This window comes from Dipodomys spectabilis, unplaced genomic scaffold (assembly GCF_019054845.1).
Source record: "Dipodomys spectabilis isolate Male_0828 unplaced genomic scaffold, ASM1905484v1 ptg000076l, whole genome shotgun sequence".
NCBI lineage: Eukaryota > Metazoa > Chordata > Mammalia > Rodentia > Heteromyidae > Dipodomys > Dipodomys spectabilis.
In genome coordinates this window covers 3,552,144-3,568,403 of record NW_024870753.1, presented here as the reverse complement: position 1 = coordinate 3,568,403, position 16,260 = coordinate 3,552,144, and the positions used below count along the sequence as shown (strand labels likewise).

The following is a 16,260-nucleotide window of genomic DNA, read 5'->3' as shown; positions in this document are numbered from 1 at the left end:
GGAAAAATCACAGAACCCCTTAGAACTTCAGGATCATATTCTAATGTTTAGGAGTGTACAGAATCCTCATTCCACTGATGAGCAACATGAGTATAAACGGCAACTCCAGGCTCTACCTTTAGCTCTGTGACTCCCTGTCCTTTTTCTGAGCACTACCCAGGCCCACTCCTGACATCCAAGAGCTTAAGGTTAGAAGCCTAGCAAGCATTCTACAACAAGGAATACAAGCTGGGGAGTGGCCAACGTCAGGGGCCAAGACTTCACCTTTGGTATCAATGGCCCAGGAGATGAGGGACCCCCAAGATTCATTTCATAATCCAAAAGCACTTGGTGCTCATTCATTCGTCAAAGACTTCAACTGCATTCTCCCCAGAGAAGTCACAGCAACTCCAAGACCCCAGGGACAGCTTTCAGACACAGAGTCGTCCCCCACCCTTTTCAATTCCTGTAACTAAAATGAATATGGAAAAGATAATTACCTTTAAAACATACTTAATACTCGAACACATTATCTCTACCTGCAGCAAAGGAATGTTATCTGATGGGATCTTCCCCATAAGCTTAATCAAATTGCTATCTTAAAACTCTCTGGAGTCCTGTGAAACAGTAATAGAAAATCCGAGGCAGAGGCTGGAAGCATTTTATATTTGTTTGGTTGAGGGAAGCGCATATCCCATCTGACAACGGGCACTTAGAGACAAAGCTATCCCCAATCTGTAATGGATCTTCTCCTGGTAGGGGCAAGAAAACATTTTGTCTGACCCACACCTGCAACCCCTCTGTGCACTAACTTTGTCTACATGTGCCGAAGAGAAGAAATTCCAGAAGAAAAGTCTTTTCCCTAAGGCCTGGTTGGGGCTCATCAACTCAAGGAAACATTCCCTAGTTGGGGGCCCAGGACATTTAATGTATGGAGATGTTTAACTTGCTGCTTAACTCTGGGTTTTAACTTGGCAAATAAATTGATGCCTGGGTTTTCAGTACCGCCCCCCCCGCCCCCCCCGCAAGCAGTGCCATTTGTCAGTGAAGAGAAGTGGTAAATTACCTGCCCAAATTCTGCCCAGGGCCAGTGCCCACTGCAAGGTAGGAGAAAACCAAAAGCAAACAGCTTCTGAGAAGATTGAATGTTGGGGACTGGAAGTGTTGCCAGAATCCCAAGCTTGCTAGGAATGGCTGCTGCGGAAACCTTGGCTGATGGAGCTCTGCCTGCCAGTTCGGTTTATCTTGTTGATAGGAGCCTCCACAGGTAAGAGGTGACAGCATGCTGTGTCTTTGTTAGCCACTGCACGGGCCTGTAGTCCCTGAAATGTCCTTTGATCATGGGGGGTCTCATCCCCCACTATACAAGCAAGGCACGTTGGGGCATACAGAAAAATAAAGTGAATGGGGATAGGAGAGAGCATTAAGAACCCATTAAAATAATCATCCAGGAACAGGTTTGTTAACAAGCAAGCAACAGAATACAAACGGCATCTCATGCATATCACACCCCACATTTGTGCTTAAAAGAAAAATGGAAATAAGAGAGCAGAAATACAGGGAGCATGCTGCTTTTGTTTGTCTCTCTTTTCTTGTCAGTTGTGGGGCTTGAACTCAGGGCCTGGGTGCTGTCCCTGAGCCTCTTTGTGCTCAAGGCTAGCACTCAACCACTTGAGCCACAGCATCACTTCCAGTTTTTGAGTCGTTAATTGGAGATAAGAGTCTCATGGGGACTTTTTTGCCCAGGCTGGCTTCGAACCATGATCCTCAGATCTGAGCCTCCTGAGTAGCTAGGATTACAGGTGTGAGCCACTGGCACTTGGCTTATCTGTATTTTCTAAGTTAGAATACATATCACTTCTGTGATATTCCCCCTCCTTCCTCAGCTTCCTTCCTCCCTCCTTTCTTTTCCCTTCCCCCTTAGGCTCTATTTCTGAAAATGCAGAAATGGAGAGGGCGATGGATCCTGATCCATTCTACTCTAATTCCAGGATATTTTCTCACCCCACAAAGAAATTCCATACCCATTAGCAGCCACCGTTCATTCTCTCTGCTCCTCGGCCCTGGCAGCCAGTAACCAACCAGGTCTATGGAGTTCGTTGTTCTGAACATTTTACACAAATGGAATCATGCAATATGTGCCCTTTTCTGTCTGCTCTCTTTCATTTACCACAATGCTTTTGAATATCATTTGTTTGTGTTTTAGTATGTGCAGTACTCATTCTTTTTTATGGATATACCACATTTTGCTTATTTATTCATCAGCTGATGAACAACAGCTGGGTGGTTTCCACTTTGGAACTATTATGAATGATGTTCCTATGAACACTTTCGAGTTCTGAGTAGATGTATCTTTTCAATAACCTTGGATTTGGAAGTTGCTTAAAAAAAATCCTTATAGCTGGATGCTGGTAGCTCGAGTCTATAATCCTAGCAATTTAGGAGGCTGAGATCTGAAGATGATAGTTTGAAGCCAGCCTGGGCAGGAACGTTAGTCAGACTCTTATCTCCAATTAACCACCAAGTGCCAGAAGTGGAGCTGTGGCTTAAGTGGTAGAACACCAGTCTTGAGTGTAAAAAGCTACTAAGGGACAGCACCCAGGACATGAGTTCAGCCCCCAGTATTCGCGCATGCATGCATATGTGTGTGTGCGCGCACACACACACACTAAGGTACCAGAAATTTAGGGCATAGTTAAAAAAAATAAGACTTCCAACTTACTTGGTTCAAGTAACTGTCTGTCCTTGTCATATTCGAACTTCATTTAACTGTAGTCCCTCTGTCTCCATCCCAGACTCCAGAGCAACTCCACTCTTAACCCACAGGCCTCAGCCACCAGCTTCTTCCCTTAGGCAAGAATCTACACTGCAGCATATGAAATATTTAAGCTGCTTTCCCAAATATATACATTATTTAGCCTACAGTCTGTAAAATATTTATGTTGTTTGTCCTCCCACCCCAAATATCTGCATTATTTACAGTATGGTTGGGGAAACTTTCATTCAGGTTTCTTTGACTTATATATCTTTTGTGTCATTGGGGCACACATGTACGAACTGTGGCATAAAGCAGAGAGGGGAGGGAGAGAGAGGGAGGGAGAGAGAGAAAGAGGGAAAGGGAGGGAGGGAGTTTTGTCCAAGTCACATGGGAAGGTTCTAGAAGTACAGGACATGATACCATACCATCCAAAGCCAGACCAACCAAACTACAGTCTCACTGCAACCTGGGCACCAGGAGCTCTTGGGTGTGTACTTCATCGGAGGGAGGGTATGCAGTTTTGTATTCTAAGCCCAGTGTCTCATACTGTTGATATGATTGCCCCCAGAATTCCCCATATGAGGAATCACCCCGCTTCCGATGAACTCCTCTCATTGGTTGCCAGGCTCCGTCATGGCTCTAGAGGTCTTCTCCATCTTCATTTAGATATAAGGACAATTTCTATTGTTTCGGCTTTGGTGACAGGATGGCGGCTCTGACCTCTGAAGCACCCACCTGTGTGGCTGAGGTACAAGCATGCTCAGTCTCTCCCCAAATCCACCTACATGTACAAGCAGGCCTTTTGAAAAGGGAGAATGAAATGTAAAAGTGAAATCTTTCTTCTTAATAAAGGAAACTTTCAAAAATGTTATGTGAGTGGAATGTGGATACAAAGAGTAATTATTCAAAAACAGGTAAAACATTCTTTGCTTCATAATCCCATTGATAAAGGCAATCACTGCTAATGGGCATGGAACCTGATGGAATCTTACCGGATCGCTCTGTCTTATAGAAAACCAGATTCGCTATATAACCTGCTTTCTCTCACACCAGCCTGTATCATGCAAAACCTCATAGACATCCTTTCCAGGTCAGGAACCATAATTAACAGATATTTTTACATCTGGACATTTAGATCATTCTCAATGCTCTGTAACTATAAATACTGTTGTAGCCAGCATCTCTACAGGAAAAAACTGGTCCCCCAAAGCGGGGCACCAGTGAGCTCATGCCTGTAATACCAGATACTTGAGAGGCTAGGATCAGGAGAATCTCAGTCGGAGGCCAGCCTGAGTCCTCAAGACCCCTTTTCACGACACTGCACCCTGGTGTGGCATATGCACCTGTCACTCCAGCTTCTTGGGAGGCTGAGATCGAGATTGTGGTTCTGGGCTAGCCCAGGCAGTAAAGTCCATGAGATTTCATCTCAACAGACTAAGCTGGGTGTGGTGGCATGCACCTGTCATCTCAGCTACAGAGAGAAATAGAAAAATAAGAGGATCAGGGACCGGAAGCATGCTTGCAAGACCTCATCTCAAAAGTGGTCAGGGCAAGAGCAAAGAAAAAGAGCTCAAGGAATGGCTTAATGACAGAGCACCTGCTTAGTAACACACAACACACCCACTCACTCATACAAGATCAAGATTTTGCTACATAAAAAAAAAAAAGCTGGGGAGGAAGTACCAAAGATTTCTGTGCATTTGCCACATCATTTTAGGGGTCGGCCAGGGGAAGACCTGACTGTCATCCATGGTGGTCCGTGGTTAAGGGAGAGGCTCGGCCATAAGCAACCGGAGGCCTATCTCTAAAACACACACCTCAACTTAGACAAGATGACAAAGTGTGAAATCAACTCTCTTCCTATTTCTCTAACTCATAAGAGGTTCTCTCTTCCTCCTCCTCCTCTCCCCCCACACCTCCACTCCCCTTGGGTACCTCTACTTACCCTGCCTCTGTTTTGAATCTCTAAAATAATGTGACAAGTTAATGATGGTACAATTATCTAAATGTTTAACAGACATGTTATCTAAGTGAGTCGGATTGAGATTCCATCCCGCTGACAATAAACATCAATGGTGGAGCAGAAAGCGATAGGCAAATTATAGCAAACCCTGCAATTTCAATGCTATTAAATTTGGAGGAATAACAGCCTTGAGGCCTGTAAACTCTGAATAAAATAGGCCCTTGTGTTTGTCCAACTATTAAATCAAAACGCTACCAACATCCTAGAAAAAAAAAAACAAGGCGATTTATGGCTTTTCAAGTTTCAGTTACACATGGATTTTTATTAACTCCTTTCTGTCACTGGGCAGTGGTGGTGACATTAGGGAAAAGGGGGTGTGGGTTGGAGGAAGGAACGAGAGTATGGGAAGGGTAAAGGCGAGGCATGGGGTACCAAGGCAGGCATGAGGGAGGTGAGGGAAGTGGGTAACTGGGACCCGGATGTGGGGACAGTTGAGAATGAGAACAATAAGGACAGGACAGCTTGAAAGCCTCCATGGGATATCCATGGATGTCCTGTCCGGCCATTGGCTGAGTCCTACTATTACTTACATCTCTCTGAGCCCAGGATTCCCTGTCAGAGACCCGGACAGGGAAACCCACCTGCTATGGATTTAGATGACTCTATTGGATGTTGTCTAAACACTCCACAGAGCTCAAGGCCCAAACTAACCTCCAAATTCTAATTTTAAAAGATCCAGTTCTAGGGCTGGGAAGGTGGCTCAGTGGTAGAGTGCTTGCCTTGCACACATGAGGCCCTGGGTTCAATTCCCCAGCACCATATAAGCAAAAAGAAAAAAAGCCGGAAGGGGCGTTGTGGCTCAAGTGGTACAGCGCTAGCCTTGAGCTGAAGAGCTGAGGGACAGCGCCCAGGCCCAGAGTTCAGGTCCCACGACCGGACCCAAAAAATAAAAATAAAAAAATAAATAAATAAAAGATCCAGTTCTGTCATTCTCTTCTTTCATTTTATGGCAATCTTGTTTGTTGGGTTTTGCCAGTCCTGGGGCTTGAACTTTGAGGCCTGGGCACTGTCCCTGAGCTTTGTTTGCTCAAGGCTAGCACTCTAACACATGAGCCACAGCGCCACTTCTGGCTTTTTCTGTGTATATGGTACTGAGGAATCGAACCCAGGGCTTCATGTATGCAAGGCAAGCACTCTACCACTAAATTACATTCCCAGCCCCCATTTTATGACATTTTTAGGCAAGCAAAAGATCTGTATCTTCATGTATCTTTGATACATAGTTGTGAAACAAGCTTTTCAATATGAGATGAAGGAAATCCTTGTCTATAGCTCAGAGACAGTAACTGTAGACTTCTAAAAAAAAAAAACAAAAAACAAAAGCAATGGAGCCAGGTGCTAGTGGCTCATACCTATAATTCTAGCTACTAAGGAAGCTACTGAGGATCTCAGTTTGGAGCCAGCCAGGGAAGAAACATCCAAGAGACTCTTATCTCCAGTTAACCAGCAAAACACCACAAGTAGAGGTGTGGCTCAAGTGGTAGAGTGACAGCCTTGAGTGGAAAATAAAGCCAAGTGGAGAGTTCAAAACTCTCAATTCCAACCTCAGTACTAGTGCTTGTGCGCGCGCACGCGCGCGCACACACACACACACACACACACACACACACACACACACGCACACACACACACACACACACACACAGCAAATGGCAGCGATCAAAAAGACTGTTCTAAGTCAGTCTCTGGGCTGTTATTTCTTTTTGTTTTGTTTTGGTTGGTGGTGGGGCTTGAACTCTGGGCCTGAGCGCTGTCTCTCAGCTCTTCAGCTCAAGCCAAGTGCTTCACCACTTGAGCGACAGCACCACTTCTGGCTTTCTGGTGGTTTACTGGGGATAAGGTTTTCACGGACTTTCCTGCCCAGGCTGGCTCTGAACCACGATCCTCAGATCTCAGCCTCCTGAGTAGCTAGGATTACAGGCATGAGCCACCGGTGCCTGGCTGGGCTGTATTTCTTTATTGAGTCTTTACTATAACTATCTATTTTTTTGTTTTGGGAGTGTTTGTTTATTTTTGTACTAATCCTGAGGCTCTTGAACTCAGGGCCTGGGCACTGTTCTGAGCTTCCCCCCCACCTTTTTGCTCAAGGTTAGTACCTCTTGAGCCACAGTACCACTTCTGGCTTTTTTGTTGGGATAATAACCTCCCAGACTTTCCTGCTTGGGCTGGCATAGAACCTCGGTTCCAGCCTCGTAAGCAGCTAGAATGCCACTAGCACCCAGCACAGCCATCTATTATTAATGTGAACACTAAGGCTGAGAAAAAGTAGACCATCAACACAAGATCACATCTGAGCATCTTAGGCTGTGCTTGGAAACCCACAAACCCCCAACAGCCTTGTTTTTTTTCCCTTGCCCAATTCCCACACCCTACATTTGAGAGAGGGAGAGAAACGAAGCAATTTGTACCGTGTCATAAAGCAAGTCTGTGGCAGAGCCAGCTTGAAAACCAAAGTTCCCCTTTCCCCTAATGTATTTCTCTTCCAAGTACCATGTCCCCTTTCATGCCTGCGCCCCCCCATCCTCATCCCCCACAACAGTGTTCAACATTGCTTCTGCGGCGTTAGGAGGTGTGTGGAGGATGAAGGTCATATGTGCCCTTCTCTCAGCTGTATCTCCATCCTAGAGCCCAATGGATGCTCAAGATGAGCACTAAGCAAAGGAGCTCCAAATCTACTTGGGGCCAATTCTTTCTCTAATCCCCAAATAACCAAATACCTCTGCTCCTCTCAAACACTGTCCAGTGCAGCAATGGCTCTCATGAAAAATATTGGGGTGTGGTGAATATTAAGGCTTGTGCTTATAATCCCAGCTGCAAAGGAGATAAGAGACCCGGAGGATCATGGGGGGAGAACATCCCAGGTTAAAAAGCTAGATTCCCATCTCAATCAATAAGATGGACCAGAGAATAAAACACATCTGTAATCCCAGCTACATAAGAATCGCAGTCTCAGGCTGGTCTGGACAAAAAGACAAGACCCTATCATCATCAACAACAACAACAATAATAATAATGAGTCAGAGGCATGGCTCAAGTGGCAGAGTATTTGCCTAGTAATATTAAGGCTCCAAGTTCAAATCCTAGTACCTCTAGAAAAAGAAAAGGATTGAGGTAGGAGAGGATTTTCCAGGCAGCAAAACTACTCTGTGATATTACAATGGTGGCTACATCCAAACCCACCGACCATCAACCATGACCTGAGATGACGGTTGAGGGATCTGTGTGGTTTCACTGGCAGTGGCACAGTGGTATGGATGTAACAGTCAGGGAAGGCTGTGTGTGTGTGTGTGTGTGTGCACGCGCGCACGCGCGCGTGTACAGGGGCTATACAGGAAGCATGTATGTTACAGGCGGTTTTGCTGCAAATCTAACACTGCTCTTCAAAATGCAAAAATTTATTAGTTAAAATATTAGCTCTGAGGGGTTTCTCCAGCAGAGCCCTGGGAGCAAAGAGGAGAAGAGAAGGCAGCATGTCTGGGCCCGCAGGTGACAGCTGGCTTGTCCCTCCCCACTCTATAGCAAGCAGCTCCAACAGAGCTGAGAGCTCTGTGCTTGGAAAATAAAACTCTATATTAGGCATCAAACATGCCTTTATAGTAACAGCATGAAATTAGGTCAAGAGTAAATCTATGCTGGGGCACTGACTGTACAAACAGCAGCACATGACCCTCCTTCCCAAATGCCAATGACGCTCTGCGGCCGCTGTGGAGCTCCAGCTTCCCGTGTTAAATTCCTTGGCACACCATGTGAAATGCTATCCAGATCACCTCTGATATTTATAAAAGTCAAACACTATTATGCTTTCAATGTGGAGGTCACACCAACTTGCATAGAGCCCGTGTGTCCACCTAGATGACTCACGGTTCTGTCCTCCCACTATTTCCCAGCGTGCGGCAAGGATCTGACGCTTTCTCCCCTCCCCTCCTTGGTATATATGAAGTTTTAAATACAGTATGTTTATTTCTCTATAATTTGTTCCTTCTCTCTTTCCCTGCCTCCTCTGGGGACAGGCCCTAGGAGAAGCCAGACTAGTTGCTGGTTTGCCTGTTGCTAGATGGACTAGGGCCAACTACCCTGACATGGCTCCTAAGTGCCCAGTACTGTCCATCCTGCCAGACTCAGGGCAGGAGAGAGACAGGGCCAGCTGCGGCCACTCCAAGGGAAAGAATGCAGCCACTCATCCATTAAATCCTCAGCCCTGCCTGTTACTCCTGCATCCTTCCTCTGGTCAACACTCCAAACAAGGGCTCCATTTTTCAACCTGAAGTTCAGAGCCAATGCCATCCCTGCTGGTTTCTCCAACCATCATGAGCAAATCAGAGGGGAGAGAGAGGACCAGGAGAAGCAGGTGGTCAACACGAGGTTGAAGGCACACTTGGCCATCAATGGGGGTAGTTCAAAAGCTGTAGAATGTATGCATATATCCAATATCAAGTGTAGGAAAATCAGCATCTCAACATTTGCATCCAACGGAGTGACATTCCCTGGGACACAGGAAGGTAGAAATTACATAATTTTTTTCTAGACCACTATAAGAAAAGTCTTAATTCTGTAGTAAGAGAGTTGAAAAAGCTTGGGCTGAAAGTAAGAACTTGTGTGTCTTAATTCTTGTTTGGGGATTGTTAGTTCTTAACTGATCCCTCCCTTTTCCAAATGTACATCAATTGAATGTCCAGGTCCCCTGGAGATGGGAGATCCTGAATGAGGGAACCTAAGACACACATTGTATCTTGCTCTACCTTCAAGTGCTAGTTCCAAGTCCCTCTGGGTCTGTTTTCTCCATCAAATATAAGATAGAAAAAAATGTCTACCTGATAGGTTGTAACTCAGAAGGACCCAAGAGAGGCTAGCTGTTGAACTATATCTAGACCTAATATAAAACCAAACTACTCACTCATTGCCTACAAGTATTACAGGTTTCAGAAGGACCAAGTTTTGTAGCCCATTATATAGCACATTATGATAGGTACTTTAAAATTCAGAGAATAAATGCATAAAGGAAAGACAGGGCTCAAGCTGGTTACACAGGCTACTTGGATCTTCAGAAAACAAAATCACTAACCTAGCAGATATGCTGGACAGGGCTCAAGGAAAGAGCGGAATTGCTCTGAGGTACAAACCTAAAGTCTAGTTCAACCTAGCACCCTGGGCCCATGGATGCTAGACCTAGGAATAACCTTAGTTGTATTTGTCTGCCTTTTTACCTCTAGGAAGAAACAGAAGGTCCTACAAGAATATCCAAAATACTCAGGTTCCCAGTGATGACAGATATGAGACTTCACTAAGAACTCAGAACTCCTGTTTCATGAGGACACTATGCAGCGCCCTTCCTTAAGTTATAGAAGGATACATGCATGGTGCTCCTGGAGGCTGGAATGCCAGCTTAATCTCAATTCCGGTTTGCTGCCTGCCCAGACTAGGTTTACACATCACTTATTTAGACATTGCATGGAGGTGGTTCTCGTGGCTGCTTTGGGCATTCCAAGTCCTGGGTTCTTAAGATCTACCAAATCTAACCACCCACCCCCTCCCACCCCGCCAAATGTGAAACCTCATTTTCCCTGACTTCTCTATGCTGCACTGAAGGGGCCACACTGGACATACTGGAAATGTCCTTTTGACCCAAGGATGTAAGAAGGGGTCCTGGAAGAGCCCATCTCTGCCTTGGGAAAGCTGGATGCAGTTGCCGTGTCTACACCACCATCAACTAGACTCAGCCCTTCCTCTCTCATCCACCCAGTGAGCGGTAAAGACTCAAGGACAGTAATCACCACCACCTTCTCCTGAGGGTACACTCAAGGTCTATGACAAGCGTTTCACCTAGACTGTTAGGTTTCATCCTTATAATACTCCACATACAATGTCAAGGCACCATGACTGCCCTGATGTTAGAGGGAGGCCTGGAGAAGTTAAGCAATCTGTCCAAGGTCATCAAACTTGTAAGTGTCCGAGCTGGAATTTGTGATATTAGATCCCAAATTCTGGGATATCAGGCATTGATATCCTGAATTACATTCAGAGACTTCAAGCTCCATGGGGGGGTCTCTCTTTCCTATAGTCTTCACTACATAAGCCTGAGCTACTCCATTAGAGTTCATACTCTGCCTAGAAAGCAAAGCCTTCCAGGGATCATCCTGTATCTCCCTCTGCTTCCAGGCACATCCTTCCCCCTACCTCCCAAGCAGTCATTCCATGTCCACTCACATCCACCTGTCAACCTGCTCTTGTCTCTGTTTGGCCTGGATGACACAGACCATCCCTGACTGATCTCAAACCTCCTTTGTGGCTGCTCATCAGTTCTCTACATCTAGACTTAAAGGGGTGAAGTTCCTACAGGTCACCCTCATGGCTGACACCTGTCTTCTCCCTCAAGACATGTTGAAGATGCTCCCAGCACTCTCCTATTGAGCCCAGCACCACTCTTCTGCCCTCTAATTAACACCATTTTCCTCTGTCTGTTGCCCCAGGCCTGTGTGAGTTCCAAATGGGAATGTACAGTGGCCTGAACAACATTATGATTTGTAAAACTCATTCCTAATTAGTTTGACTTTGAATAAAGACGGTAATTATTTTTAAATTTATTAACTGCTGCCTGGCCGGAGAAGTTTCCAGATCAAATGACATGGAGGAGCTATTTCTGTCCAGTGATGCAGCAATTTATATTACCGATCGGTCATTAAAACCTCTGGCACAAAACCACTGGTGTTTTCCTGAGCCAAGATAGTGTCTGTGTGTCAAATTTCAAACCCAGAGTATAAATTAAGCCATTAATGGTATTTATCAGTTTATCTGGACTTAAAAGAACTACTTATTAATGTAAGACTTTCCCTGCTATTCAAACTTAGGCAGCACCCTGGGTGTGCCTTGAATATGCACACGTGTGCATGTGTGTTTTCTCACTCTTACTTTACTCAACAGTGTAAAAAAAAAAACCCACAAAATTTCTGATGTGTAAATGAACCACAGCATCTCGAGAGCTGCCTAGCTGTTAATTCCTCGCTGTTCTGTAGCCTAAACATTTTGGAAGCAGCAGTGTTTTGCAATATGTATTTGTCATAATATAAAAGGTGTAAAGTGATCTCTGTTTATCTCTTCAAAGTCTTTGCTGTACCAAAACAGAAAACTGAAATATGACAACATAGCCCAGGCTCAGCCCTGCCATAAGTGTGGCCTCCTTAAGCACCAGCTTGAGCTCATCAAGATCTTTGTAGAAACGCAACAAGGGGTGGGGAGAGGGGAGTGTCACACACACCAGGATTGAAACCTCGGCTCAGTGGGGTAAAAAAGGAGAGTGGTCAAGCCAGGAGGCGGTAATCTTAGCTCCTCAAGAGGGTGAGATCTGAGAATCACAGTTCCATGCCAGCCCAGACCAGGCAGGAAAGTCTATGACACTCTCAACTCCAAGTAAACACCAAAAAGATGGAAGTGGAGTAGTGGCTCAAGTGGTAGAGCATTATATTTGAGCACAAAAGCTAAGAAACAGTGTCTAGGTCCTGAGTTGAAGCTCCAATACCAGCATCAACAAACAAACAAACAAAAAAACAACATCCAAAAACCAAACCAAAACAAAACACTTAAAAAAAAAGCGTGTGTGGGGGTGTCTTATGATGTTGTTGTTTGCTTGTCTAGACTGGAATTGGAATTACGTTCTAAGTTCATTTTTCAGTCTCTAGAATACCTGCAAGCCGGGGTTGTCACCCAATCTTATGCAGTGGTACTTGTTTCTATTACCCCCTCAGTTAGTGGCCTGGGGCATGGAACTCTCAGATACAATCTGATTCAGGGAAATTGTGTCCTAGTCCAAGGGGGAAGATTTGGAATCAGAATATTGGGGAAATTCTTAGTTAAATGGGCCCTGGGAGTGCAAAAGAGTCCTCCTACCTAGGACCGAGTGATGATCTCAATGACACTGAATGAGCTCTCCCTCAACTGCCTGCTCCACAAACCCGCAGACAACGGCCAGTCAATGAATGTGCAGGTGGATGAGGAAGAGGAGGAAGAGCAATGAAGCTGGTCAAGTTTCAGCTCTCCCCTTCCCAGAGGGTAGCTCCCAGATCTTTGTTATCTCATCTGAACAACTGGTATGGAACATGTCCTATAATCTAAAGTACCAAAAATGTCTCATGGGATTAGCATTGTTCTACTCACCCCAGGGTCTCTATTTCTTCTTCCCAGGGCATTCAGTTGCTCACCTGCCCTTCCTCCTTCTCCCCTCTCCTCCCTCCCTCTCTTTCCTTCTCCCTCTCCTTCTCCCCCACCCCCCACCTCTCTCTGCCCTCCTGTTGGCAATCCGATGACTCCTGGCGCCTCACTGGGCTTGTCTCTCTCCAGTAACTTTAGCTTCATTTTCAACATTCCCTATCATCAGTCCTCTCCCTTCTCTGGGTGCCCCTTCCTAAAGACGGTGAGGCTGCCATGACGTCTCCCCTCAGCACAGAGCACAGTACTGGCGCACATCTGCTACTGCTGAGCCTTTCACTGTCTCCAACCCACACCCAAGCAATGGGGCCTCCTTACAGCCCCCTGCCTTGGCCCCATGTCCCTAATGCAGATTCATCCTCTCCATCCCTTACCCCAAGAGCTCAAGTGACCCAATCTTTAATGGGCAAGTTACATGTGGCATACAGGGTACTGGAGCCTACACAGCTGACTTCTCTCTGGTGGAGGTTTTCTCCTGTGAGCCTTTTTCCTCCTCTTTTTCCTCCTCCTCTTCCCTCCTCCTCCCCCCACCCAACAGTGGAAGGAAAAGACTACCACCTTTGTTTCCTTCAGGAACAGGAACTCTGTGTGTGTGCGTAGCTAGGACTGCAGGGATGAGCCACCATGCCTGGCTTGTGTTTTATTTTCAAGTTATAAGAGTTCTTTATATTTTCTACCTCTGTGTTCCTTATCGAATACATGATTTGCAAATATTTCTTTCCCCTCTCACAAAACTCAAATTCCTTACTAGGGTTGAGACCTGCCTGATTTCTGTGCTCATATGCCAACTCATTTCTTCATCTCTGCCAGACTACCCTGTTCATCCTTGGACTTATCAGGCCCAATGCAGTCTCAGAGCTTTGGCAGGTGCTGCACCTTTCTCCCCAGGTTTCTTCCCAGAGATCTCTGAGTGACTTACTTCTTCCAAAATACTGCTTTCCTCCCTGTCACTTTCTATCTCTCCTCCTGCTTCATCCCCCCCCACCCCTGCTTAATACCATTTATTACAACTCAACATTTCATCATATACTAACTTGCTGATCCAGTCTCCCATTTAGAATCTCAGTACCATAGGGGGCAGAAATGCTGTCTGTCTTTTATGTGACTCTATCTCCGATGTCTAAACAGGCACACTGGAGAAACCCAATACACATTTATCAAACTAAACTCATCTACTACTATTTGTTGAATGCTTCCTGTGACTCATACAGAGAATCACTTCAAATAAAACATTACCTTTAATCCCCATAACAACCCTCTGCTATGTGATAGATACAAATGACTGTGCTTTTCTAACAGATGAGGGAACCCAAATGAAGACAGTTCGGGAAATTGACCTGTGGTTCTACGAACAGGAAGTGGCAGAGTCAGGATTAAATGCAGGCAGCAATCTCTGAACTAAGGGCTCTACAGCACCTGTTTGTCCCCCCGGTGGAAGTCAGCATATCCCTTTCCCTTCTTGGAGCCCCGGTTTCTCATCTGAGTCGTGGAAGTAGCCTTCACCTCACAGGGTTTCTGGAAGACTGGGCAAGTAAAAACAGTGCCTGGCACATGGTAAGCCTTCCATCAGGTAAGCAATGGTGGCAGGGTGATATCAATCACGATGAGACTGCAAAATCAACGCTTTGAAATCAAGTCAAATGATATCTTACTCATTATTTATTTGTTTGTGTGTTTATTCTGAGCCATACTGGGACTTGAACTCAGGGCCTGGGCACTGACCCTTAGCTTTTTGCTCAAGGCTGGTGCTCTACCACTTGAGCCACAGCTCCACTTACTGGTTAATCAGAGGTTAAGAGTCTCCAAGACTTTCCTACCCAGGCTAGCATCCAATCTTGATCTTCAGAGCTCAGTCTCCTAAGTAGCTAGGATTAACAGATGTGAAGTGATGAGTGCCATCTTTTAGATGATGGTTCTATCCTCAAACCAGCCCACTGTGGCTCTATGAAGACTCAAGAGTTTCATTGGAAGGGTACAAAAGGTCTCATCATTTCCTTAAGGAAGGGGAATCTTAGCTAACACCACAGGCTTCTAAGGCCTCAGCAAGAGCATTGAAGATGTCTCCTGAAGACAGGGCTTCAGATAGAATCTTGGCCTCCTCCAGGATAGCTGCTCCCACCTATAAATTCCCATCACACCTATAAATTCATGCCCTGCCCCACAGGCAAGAGTTACCATGGGCACCAAAAGCTCAGCCCCACTCACAATGACCCCTAAGAATAACTGGACCTTGTGTTGTTAAAGAAGATAATGCCACCAGCACACTTCAGACCCATGCACTAGGATGCTGGGAAACTTCGAGAATCCTAGAGGTTGGGAATCAAAGGCAACTTACCAGTGTGGGTCTGCCTGTGTGTCTCCAGGGCGTCCTCCTTGGAGAACTGTGCGCCGCATTGGTCACAGACAAAGGCTTTGGCACCCGCTGGAAGAAAGGAGAGGCAGTTGAGTGCTTCTGCATGTTGAATTATACATTAGCACCTTGTAGAGCTATTATAACACCTTGTGTTGTTTTCAAACCACCTCAGATTCCCAAGACCTTACCATATACCAGGCATGATGCTAAGCACTTAATATATATCATTTCCTTTAACTCCTCTAACAGCAACCTTTTGAAGTACATACTATTATACCCTATTTAGCACACGAGTAAAGGCAAACTTAAGAGAAGTTAAGTAGTCTGTCTAATGTCACACTGTGGGTAACAGTAGAGGTGGATTTGAACCTTAGTAGCCTAACTTCACTTTTGAAAGCCTCCTCAGGGATCCTTCTCTAAAAATCCTTTCTGGATAAGAGGTGACCTCTGCTCAGAGACAAACAGTGCATGCTTTCTCTTATACATGGAAACGGATCTAAAATATAACTAGATAGCAACGATAACAGGACTCTAGGCATTCATCCACAGTCATACTAAAGGAGGATACTCTTCCGGGAAGAGCCCCAAAGTGTAATTTCTCTGAACATCTACAATACCATTTGTCAAAATGAACTCCAGGAAATGGGAAAATGATTTTTTGTTGTTGTTAGTGGTGGTGGTGTTTTTATATTTTTCTTTTTTGGGGGGGGCAGAACAGGACATAGAAGTGGAGGGAGGGAAGGGTGAACAAATTCAGTCATGGTATTCAATATATACTACGTAAAAATGAACTATACAACACGCAGGCAGGGACAAGAGGGGAAAACTGAGGGAAAGTGAAGGAAGGGGTGACACTGTCCAAAAAGAACTGTACTTATTACCTGATTATGGAATTGTAACTCCTCTGTACATTACCCTAATAATTAATAACAAGAAAAGTATATATAT

General features: G+C 45.3%; 1 protein-coding gene across 2 annotated transcripts in view; it reads right to left on the bottom strand.

Moving 5' to 3' along the window:
- The window catches only part of Zbtb16 (zinc finger and BTB domain containing 16), a 168,824-nt gene that overhangs the window by 36,768 nt on the left and 115,796 nt on the right, over positions 1–16,260 (bottom strand). For both annotated transcript variants that reach the window (XM_042682769.1, XM_042682768.1), the window contains exon 4: positions 15,295–15,381. In XM_042682769.1, the coding sequence (XP_042538703.1) occupies positions 15,295–15,381 (87 nt within the window). The remainder of the gene's footprint in view (positions 1–15,294; positions 15,382–16,260) is intronic.